Genomic DNA, 10,524 nt, shown 5'->3' with positions numbered 1-10,524 from the left:
GGGGGGGGGGCTCACAGTTTTAATCCCCATTTTACACCTGAGGTAACTGAGGCCCAGAGAAGTGAAGTGACTTGCCCAAAGTCACCCAGCTGATAGTTGGCGGAGTCGGGATTTGAACCCATGACCTCTGCGTCCAAATCCTGGGCTCTTTCCACTGAGCCACGCTGCTTCTCTGACCACTAATAATAATAATAATAATAATAATGATGATGGCATTTATTAAGCGCTTACTATGTGCAAAGCACTGTTCTAAACACTGGGGAGGTTACAAGGTGATCAGGTTGTCCCACGGGGGGCTCACCTGTATATATGTTTGTACATGTTTATTGCTCTATTTATTTTACTTGTACATACCTATTCTATTTATTTTATTTTGTTAATATGTTTTGTTTTGTTCTCTGTCCCCCCTTTCTAGACTGTGAGCCCACTGTTGGGTAGGGACTGTCTCTATATGTTGCCAACTTGTACTTCCCAAGTGCTTAGTACAGTGCTCTGCACACAGTAAGTGCTCAATAAATATGATTGATTGATTGATTAATCCCCATTTTACAGCTGAGGTAACTGAGGCTCAGAGAAGTGACTTGCCCAAAGTCACCCAGCTGACAGTTGGTGGAGCCGGGATTTGAACCCTTGACCTCTGCCTCCAAAGCCCGGGCTCTTTCTACTGAGCCACGCTGCTTCTCTGACGGGTAATAATAATAATAATGATGACATTTATTAAGCACTTACTATGTGCAAAACACTGTTCTAAGCGCAGGGGAGGTTACAAGGTGATCAGCTTGTCCCACGGGGGGCTCACAGTTTTAATTCCCATTTTACAGCTGAGGTAACTGAGGCCCAGAGAAGTGAAGTGACTTGCCCAAAGTCACCAAGCTGACTAGTGGCGGGGCTGGGATTTGAACCCATGACCTCTGCTTCCAAATAATAATAATAATGATGGCATTTATTAAGCACTTACTATGTGCAAAGCACTGTTCTAAGCGCAGGGGAGGTTACAAGGTGATCAGGTTGTCCCACGGGGGGGGGCTCATACTTTTAATCCCCATTGTACAGCTGAGGTAACTGAGGCCCAGAGAAGTGACTTGCCCAAAGTCACCTAGCTGACAGTTGGCGGGGCCGGGATTTGAACCCATGACCTCTGCCTCCAAAGCCCGGGCTCTTTCCACTGAACCACGCTGCTTCTCCGACCGGTAATAATAATAATAATAATAATGATGATGGCATTTATTAAGCGCTTACTATGTGCAAAGCACTGTTCTAAGTGCAGGGGAGGTTACAAGGTGACCAGGTTGTCCCACGGGGGGGCTCACAGTTTTAATCCCCATTTTACAGCTGAGGTAACTGAGGCCCAGAGAAGTGACTTGCCCAAAATCACCCAGATGACAGTTGGCGGGGCGGGGATTTGAACCCATGACCTCTGCCTCCAAAGCCCGGATCAGGTTGTCCCACAGTTTTAATCCCCATTTTACATCTGAGGCAACTGAGGCCCGGAGAAGTGAATCCTGGAGGAGCCGGGATTTGCACCCATGACCTCTGCTTCCAAAGCCCGGATCAGGTTGTCCCACAGTTTTAATCCCCATTTTACACCTGAGGTAACTGAGGCCCGGATCAGGTTGTCCCACAGTTTTAATCCCCATTTTACATCTGAGGTAACTGAGGCCCGGAGAAGTGAATCCCAGAGGAGTCAGGATTTGCACCCATGACCTCTGCCTCCAAAGCCCGGATCAGGTTGCCCCACAGTTTTAATCCCCATTTTACATCTGAGGTAACTGAAGCCCGGAGAAGTGAATCCCAGAGGCAGGATTTGCACCCATGACCTCTGCCTCCAAAGCCCGGATCAGGTGGTCCCACAGTTTTAATCCCCATTTTACATCTGAGGTAACTGAGGCCCGGAGAAGTGAATCCCAGAGGAGTCAGGATTTGCACCCATGACCTCTGCCTCCAAAGCCCGGATCAGGTCGTCCCACAGTTTTAATCCCCATTTTACAGCTGAGGTAACTGAGGCCCAGAGAAGTGAATCCCAGAGGAGGTGGGATTTGCACCCATGACCTCTGCCTCCAAAGCCCGAATCAGGTTGTCCCACAGTTTTAATCCCCATTTGACATCTGAGGTAACTGAGGCCCGGAGAAGTGAATCCCAGAGGAGGTGGAATTTGCACCCATGACCTCTGCCTCCAAAGCCCGGATCAGGTTGTCCCACAGCTTTAATTCCCATTTTACATCTGAGGTAACTGAGGCCCGGATCAGGTTGTCCCACAGTTTTAATCCCTATTTTACATCTGAGGTAACTGAGGCCCGGAGAAGTGAATCCCAGAGGAGTCGGGATTTGCACCCATGACCTCTGGCTCCAAAGCCCGGATCAGGTCGTCCCACAGTTTTAATCCCCATTTTACATCTGAGGTAACTGAAGCCCGGAGAAGTGAATCCCAGAGGAGGCAGGATTTGCACCCATGACCTCTGCCTCCAAAGCCCGGATCAGGTCGTCCCACAGTTTTAATCCCCATTTTACAGCTGAGGTAACTGAGGCCCAGAGAAGTGAATCCCAGAGGAGGTGGGATTTGCACCCATGACCTCTGCCTCCAAAGCCCGAATCAGGTTGTCCCACAGTTTTAATCCCCATTTGACATCTGAGGTAACTGAGGCCCGGAGAAGTGAATCCCAGAGGAGGTGGAATTTGCACCCATGACCTCTGCCTCCAAAGCCCGGATCAGGTTGTCCCACAGCTTTAATTCCCATTTTACATCTGAGGTAACTGAGGCCCGGATCAGGTTGTCCCACAGTTTTAATCCCTATTTTACATCTGAGGTAACTGAGGCCCGGAGAAGTGAATCCCAGAGGAGTCGGGATTTGCACCCATGACCTCTGGCTCCAAAGCCCGGATCAGGTCGTCCCACAGTTTTAATCCCCATTTTACATCTGAGGTAACTGAAGCCCGGAGAAGTGAATCCCAGAGGAGGCAGGATTTGCACCCATGACCTCTGCCTCCAAAGCCCGGATCAGGTCGTCCCACAGTTTTAATCCCCATTTTACAGCTGAGGTAACTGAGGCCCAGAGAAGTGAATCCCAGAGGAGGTAGGATTTGCACCCATGACCTCTGCTTCCAAAGCCCGGATCAGGTTGTCCCACAGTTTTAATCCCCATTTTACAGCTGAGGTAACTGAGGCCTAGAGAAGTGAATCCCAGAGGAGGCGGGATTTGCACCCATGACCTCTGCTTCCAAAGCCCGGATCAGGTTGTCCCACAGTTTAAATCCCCATTTTACATCTGAGGTAACTGAGGCCCGGATCAGGTTATCCCACAGTTTAAATCCCCATTTTACATCTGAGGTAACTGAGGCGCGGATAAGTGAATCCCAGAGGCGGCAGGATTTGCACCCATGACCTCTGCCTCCAAAGTCCGGATCAGATTGTCCCAGTTTTAATCCCCACTTTACATCTGAGGTAATTGAGGCCCAGAGAAGTGAATCCCAGAAGAGCGGGATTTGCACCCAGGACCTCTGCCTCAATAGCCCGGCTCAGTTTGTCCCACAGTTTTAATCCCCATTTTACATGAGGTAAGTGAGGCCCAGAGAAGGGAATCCCAGAAGAGCGGGATTTGCACCCATGACCCCTGCCTGTGTCCCACAGCTTTAACCCCATTTTCCATCTGAGGTAACTGAGGCCCGGCCCAGGTCGCCCCACAGTTTTAATCCCCATTTTCCATCTGAGGTAACTGAGGCCCGGAGAAGTGAATCTTCTCTCTCCACCGAGCCTCGCGGCTTCTCCAAGTCGGGCGGATTTGATTTTTAATTTTATTTTATTTTACAAGGTGGCCCCGGGGCCGGGCAAGCCGGACGCGTCCAACGTGAGGGAAGGAGGGAGATGAGGGTGAGGAAAATCCTCCTCCGGGCTCGGAGGGGGTGTCGCCCCCGACCCCAGCTCCCTCCCCCCGGGCCGGCGGGGCGGGTCCGCCTTGGCTCCAGCTCGGCAGAGGCGGCGACGGCGGCGAGAGCGGCAGCCCGGGGCCTGCTGGTCGGACTGAGGGACGGACGGACACCGACGGCGCCGTGAACCAGTCGGGGAGGACTTCTTCCCTCAGAGCAATGGCGGGCCCTGAGGTGCGCGGGGACCGGCTCAGCGGGGGAACGGCGGGCCGGGCCCCGCCATCGCCGCCGCCGTCGCCTTCCTCAACCGCCGCTCATTGTCTGTGGGGCGGGCCGACCGGAAGCGCCGGGCCCGGGCGCGCGAGCGGCGGCAGCCGGAGCCAATGGGCGCGGCCGGCGCCGGGCGGCGCGGCCAATGGGCGGCGAGAAGAGGGGCGGGACTTCCGGCCGGGCTGTCACCCTCTTCCCCCCTCTCGGGCTGGAGGCTCCACCTTTTGTGTTTCCCGCACAGTCAATCAAAATAGGGGGAGAAAAAAAAAAAATCCCCCGGACCGCTCCGGCCGTGGCCCGCATCCTCTCCCGCCGCCGCCCGCCTCCGCTCCTCACCATGCGTAAGGCGGCGGGGAGCCCCGCCTGAGGTGCCCCAAACACACTATGACCGGTACGTAAAGCAGACAGCAGCCCCGCCGCCACCGCCTCGGCCCCGGCCGCGGGGGTAGGTCTGTGTGGGGGGTCACGGCGAAAGAAAGAAAGAAAGAAATTCGCCTCGTCGTCGTCGTCGCCATCCGCTCCCTTCAGAAAGGCGCGCCTCACAGGCCCCAGTCCGCCGGGAGCGTGTGTGACTGCGAGAGAGAGACAGAGAGAGTGTGTGTGCGAGTGAGTGGCGGCGGAGGGGAGGGAAAGGGGAGGAGAGGGGGCAGGGGCAGTGCGAGGAGGAGGAGGAGGAGGGTTACAGGCGGCGGGCGGGGGAGGAGGAGGAAGAGGAGGGGGGGAGGGGAAGGGCGATATTGTTTGATTTTTTTATAGCAATTTCCCCGTCCCTGCTGTGTCTTCCTTCCCCCCACTCCCCCCCCCACCACCACTCCATGTTTTCCTTCCCTCCCTTTCCGCGCGCCCTTTCTTCCCCCCCCGCCCCGTGTCCGCAGCTCCCGAAAAGCCTGTGAAACAAGAAGAAATGGCTGCCTTGGACGTGGACAGCGGCGGTGGTGGTGGTAGCGGCGGCGGCCAGGGCGACTATCTACAGCAGGGGAACGGCGCGGCGGCGGCGGCGGCAGCGGCGACCACGACGGCGGGCCAGGTAAAGAGGGAGGTTCGCAGGCAGCCCCTCGTTGGGCGCCGTCTCCTCCCCTCGGCCGGTCTCCCCTCCCCTCGGCCGGTCTCCCCTCCCCTCGGCTCCCCTCCCCTCCCCGGAGGAGCGGGCCCGCCTGGGGCGCTCCTCGGCCCCCACCCACCGGCCTCCCCCTTTCGCTCCCTCCTCCTCCTCCTCCCCCTCCTCCTCCTTCCCCGCCCGCCCGCCATCTCTTCCCCGCCATCCCCGCTCAGGCCGCAGCCCTCTCCGGGGGGCCGAGCGGAGGAGGAGCGGGAGGCCGCCGGCCCTAACCGCCACCCCCTTTTTTTCTCTGCCCCCCCCGAACCCGCCCATCTTGGGCAGGACACCCAGCCGTCCCCGCTCGCTCTGCTGGCCGCCACCTGCAGCAAGATAGGGCCGCCATCGCCCGACGACCCCGAGGAGGCGGCTGCTGCCGCTGCTGCCGCTGCTGCCGCCGCCGCCGGACCCCCCCCCCGCCGGGGCGGTAAGTGTCGCCCGGCCACGGGGACGGGCAGGGACACGCTGGTGCGGACCCCCTCCTTCCCCCCTTCTTCCCACCGCGGCCCCCGCCTTCCCCACAAAATGAAGCCCGGGCGGGGAGGACTCCAAAATGGATGTTGGAGCCGTTCCGAGCGGCGCTGGAAACCCCTCGGCTGCGGGGCTCAGCCAGAGAGCGGGACCGGTGGGGCTCCCGAGGTGGGGGACCCCCCCCCCCCCACTTCTGCGACGGCCCGGGAGCGCGGGAGGACTCGGTTCCCCCGGACCGTTTCCCCGAGCGAAAGCCCCTTAATTCAAACGGTACCGCCGTCCCCGCCAAAACCGGCCAGATCCCAAATTTATAATCGATCGGGGTGTCGCGGGGAACGGGGCGATGTCGAAAATGCCCCGCCTGGCCTCCTTTCCCGACCTTTATTGTTCCCATTAAAGAGAAAAAATTTAAATCAGAAATGGAGGGAAAACCCCCCCCGACACTCACCCGTAGCGCACCTTGGAAACCTAACGTTCCATTCCTGTATCCGGTAATACGTAGACTGTAGCTACGGTTGGGGGGAGACGGGCCCTGTTTTTATTTTTTATTTTTTAAAAGACAATCATCTCGTTTTTTCGTCTCTTCAGTTTTATAACTGCCCGTTTGACAGATTATGGTTGGGCCTTTGTGGTGGCCTTTCGGTGTTCTTTAAGGGGTGGTGTCCGTGGGAGGAGCTGGCAAGTGTAAAATGAGGTCCCCTCGCAGGTCGTTGGGAAAGACAGTTCTCCAAACCGTGTTAAATTGTGAATTGAACACACTTAAATTGAAGTACAGGATTTAACTAGTTTTAGAGCCAGCCGGCCCAGATGAGCCGGCAAGTTTGTGTGTGTGACTGATTCTAAAACCCGCGAGTATCCCTATTGATTAGAAGACGGTTTTTAAAAGCTGTAGTGAAACTTTGGGTACTCTTGACTTGAGTTGCCACTTCTATATTTAGTGCAGGTTAACGATTTTGGGTTCTTGAGCTTTTTTTTCTGAAGACCCCAAACAGGCGGTTTAAGTACGTTATGGTTTATGCTGCCTGGGCTGTCTGTGGAGGAAAGATACGTTTATGTTTCTGATGTCCAGAACAGGGTCAAGTGATTAAGTCTATCAAAACAGTAAATGAAATTAAAATATAAAGATTTTGCTGTTGTCAGCAAAGTAAATGTTTAGTGATTTTTCTGACTGACAGCAAATCAGCCAGTGTTTAGACTGAGCCCACTGTTGGGTAGGGACTGTCTCTATATGTTGCCAACTTGTACTTCCCAAGCGCTTAGTACAGTGCTCTGCACTCAGTAAGCGCTCAATAAATACGATTGATAAATTAAATGCATTTATTTAGTAACTTTAAACTCACCCTTAGGTCTGTTTTTTTCCCCTTAATTCATTATAAACAACCATAAAGTCTTTGGAATGAAATTTTATATTTAGTAGCTCACAAATGGGAGATGTTGGGGGTTGGGGAGGAAGTGTATATTTTATGCAAACAGCAGCCTTACAGTTGTTTTGTGGTGTTACCTGTGGCCACTTCATCTTAAAACAGAGAAGCAGAGTCACTAGGTTTGCTCCAATCCTACGTCCTATTTTCCGAACTCTCAAATCTCCAATCATCTCAGCTTCTGGCCTAGTGAGCAAGTAGGCCAGATTCAAAAGGATAAGTGCTGTTTTTATGTTTACATGTTTGGTATGTGTAAATGGTAGCCATCCTTTGAGAGTCCATCTTTAAAACTGGTTTATGTGTTTGTATTAGAAAATACACTTTTGCAATTCACAAATGGACCTTAGGTTTCTCCATCACAGAAAATGAGTGGCCAACTTTTGAACAAATGCATGACCTTTTGTGAAAAACTTAATGATCAGAAGGGATCACTTAACATTTTTACCAAGAAGTATATTTTTATTTTAGTTGGTCCAGTTATCTGTGGTACAAGCTGTCACTTTTATTCCTTGTAGGGTGTGGTGCATTTTAAACCTAAAGGAATGGTACTAAAGCGACATTTAAATGTGGTCGGGTTAATTTTTTTCACAAAGAAATTGAAATGTAAAAAAACAGGGTTATTCTTAATTGCATAAGGTGGGAAATGATTTATCTTTTGGTATATTTCACTTGTAAGTACACTTTTGTAAAATTGGGGGCAGGTATTTTGAAGACCATGAGTGGATTTATGATTTTGATTTTGAATGGAGCTAATAGCTTTTTTTTCCCCCCCCCAAAATTAGTTTTTTACATCTAGGTACATCAGGAGTAGCCCGACTAGATATTTCCAACATTGGTCATTGAAAGGAACGTAAAATGGCAGTTTCCTTGGTTCAAGATTTCTTCCCTGACACACACACACCCCCTTGCATTCCCCACACCTGTTTCTTGGCTTCAGCCTGTCCTCTGAGTTCTGCTCTCCCCTTGCCTGAAATTCTTAGTGGGGGGACAAGAAAAGAAGCCATTTCTGCCCACTCACTTCCAGGCTTCAGCCCCTTTGCAGAAATATTTGTGGGGACACAGAATAAAGAAAAAATATTTCCACAATGGATATGATTTTAAAATCGACAGAATTTATCCAAAGACACCATTTACAAGTGCACAGTAAAAGGAGATTTTTCACTACAGTACACCAGAAGTTACTAAATTAAGTTGTGGTGGTTATCAAGTTTTTGCTTTCCACTCTGCACCTGTTGGAGCCAAACTTTGAAACCAAACCATCCTATTACTGCTTATGTCAAGTGAATTCTATCAAATGTGCTTTTCCAAGTGATGATATTCATTCATCCAAAGCAGAAACTGCAGCATATTTAGGTATTCTAAGTGAAGTCTACTGTAGAAGCAAATTATTTTTGTTTTTTGTTTTCCATTCCTTTATTTTGCCTTTATCTTTTATACTTTCTGGGGTGTATTCACATCAGTTTAGGTGGCCCCAAACATAATTAATCAGTTTAACTGTGTTCATTGAGCACTTTTTATGTGCAGAGAACTGTACCAAGCACTTGGGAGAGTACAATATGACTGTACTAAGCACTTGGGAGAGTACAGAGTTGCTAGATGCATTCCCTGTCCACAACGAGCATACAGTCTAAAGGGGGAAACAGACATTAATGTAAATAAATAAATTACAGGTGTGTATGTATAAGTGGCCTGGAACTGAGTAATGGGTGAATAAAGGATGCAAATCCAAGTGCAAGGGCGATGCAGAAGGGAGTGGGAGAAGAGGAAATGGGGTTTAGTCAGGAAGGCCTCTTGGAGGAGATATGCGAAAGCCAAGATGGCTCTAGAACTTTTTCCCATGACATTTCTAACCAAATTTTATTGTACTGCCTTTTGATTCTCATAAGAGCACAGAATTGTTGAGATTTCTTTCGAAAATGTAAAATACTAAAGTATGTGCTTGAACCAAAGGCAAAGCTGCTCTGAAATACTAGAGACACCTCCATATGAATAATTCCTTTGGGGGCTTGAAAGAATTCTTTTTCTGGATTAATATTGATATTAATTTAGACCTAAGTTACAGAATTATCACTTTCAAGTTATAGTGAAACTTAATAGTCTATATTGCTTCAGCATTTGTCTGTAGTGTGTTTTGGTTTTTTTTTTTGTATTAAGATTTTATCATGTGACTCATGATATTAAAATAGTACATGGGAAAGAATCTCTAGAAAGGTTTGAATATATGCTTTTTGAGGATAGGGAATGGAATTATTACAATGTAAAATTTACCATGTCTGAGTCATTTTTTTTCTTGGGAAGCAGTTACCAATTTTTCCCGCAAGACCCCCACTAGGCCATATGAAGTGGTACTCCCTTCCGGCCTAGTGGCCTCCTCCAGCCCCCACAGTGCTTGGGGACTGGCTTGTGGTGGAACCTATTTATCCTGGGTTCAGACGCTGCTCTCGAGCTGAAGGGGTTGGGTGGCTGCAGGGGAATTCCTTGACTTGAGCAGTGGACTCTGAGGAGAGTCCCAGAGTAGAATTGCACAATTTGCACTACTTGGCCCTCACCTGAAGTAGTGTTGTTGGCTTCCGGCATGCAAGCGTTACTGGGAGGGGAGGGGTTATTGGGTGCTAGTGGATGCACCTCGCTGGCCGTTCTGCTGGGATGTAGTGGGCTCTGTTGCTTCTAGAACACCTCGCATCTGCATCCGAGACACAGTTCCAGGAAGTTGGGTATGGAGGTGTGAGGGAGGAAGCCGCAGGTGCCACCAGTAGTGTGAGACTCTTCTTTTCACAAGACCAAGGCACAGAATGGGAGGTTGGATGGTATTTTGCAGTTGCTGTTGCCCCTTGGAGCCTCAAGGGAGAACGGAGCCTTCGTGACTTGAACTCACACGTCTTTTTAAGAATATCTTTAGTCTGAGTGTAGATCTGAAATGTAAACAGGCGTTACTGCTGTTGCAAGTGGGTAAAGGTAAGCAGAGTATGGTATTTCCTTACCTGCTGCAAGTTTTAGTAGGGTGCACCTCTGTGATTTAGTCACAGGTTGATTTTTGGTTATTTAAGTTTAATTGTTAATGTGTGTGGTTTTAAAAGACAGATCATTGAAATAGATGTAGAGCACCTTTGGTCTTACCTGCCATATTTTAAAAGAAAACCAGGCCGTGGGCGTAAAATCAACCTAGCCTTTCTGTTTTTGGATGGGATCTCCTGGCTAAACTTCTGCTGGTCCACTATATTTGTTGAGTATTCTGCACTTGCCTTCTGACTCCCCAATCCTCCAGCAGCTGATTCTTTTGACATCAAGCAGAAACTCCTGCTTACTGGCTCTAAAGCCCTCCATGAGCACATTCAATCCTCACATATGTGCTTAGTTCTCCACTCTCCCACTTCTGAACCCTGGCTCTTGTGCTCTCCTCTATGG

The 10,524-nt window shown here is 50.5% G+C and overlaps 1 protein-coding gene across 1 annotated transcript in view; it reads left to right on the top strand.

The window, feature by feature from the left end:
* The first annotated feature begins 4,292 nt into the window (after positions 1-4,292).
* Positions 4,293-10,524, top strand: part of SP3 (Sp3 transcription factor) — a 39,135-nt gene continuing 32,903 nt past the window's right edge. The window contains exons 1-3 of the mRNA XM_038751165.1: positions 4,293-4,522; positions 5,007-5,158; positions 5,513-5,626. Coding sequence (XP_038607093.1) covers positions 4,516-4,522; positions 5,007-5,158; positions 5,513-5,626 — 273 coding nt within the window. The 5' untranslated portion in view covers positions 4,293-4,515. The remainder of the gene's footprint in view (positions 4,523-5,006; positions 5,159-5,512; positions 5,627-10,524) is intronic.

The sequence above is a fragment of the Tachyglossus aculeatus genome, chromosome 9, assembly GCF_015852505.1.
Source record: "Tachyglossus aculeatus isolate mTacAcu1 chromosome 9, mTacAcu1.pri, whole genome shotgun sequence".
Classification (NCBI taxonomy): domain Eukaryota; kingdom Metazoa; phylum Chordata; class Mammalia; order Monotremata; family Tachyglossidae; genus Tachyglossus; species Tachyglossus aculeatus.
This window is presented reverse-complemented; position numbering and strand designations above follow the sequence as displayed.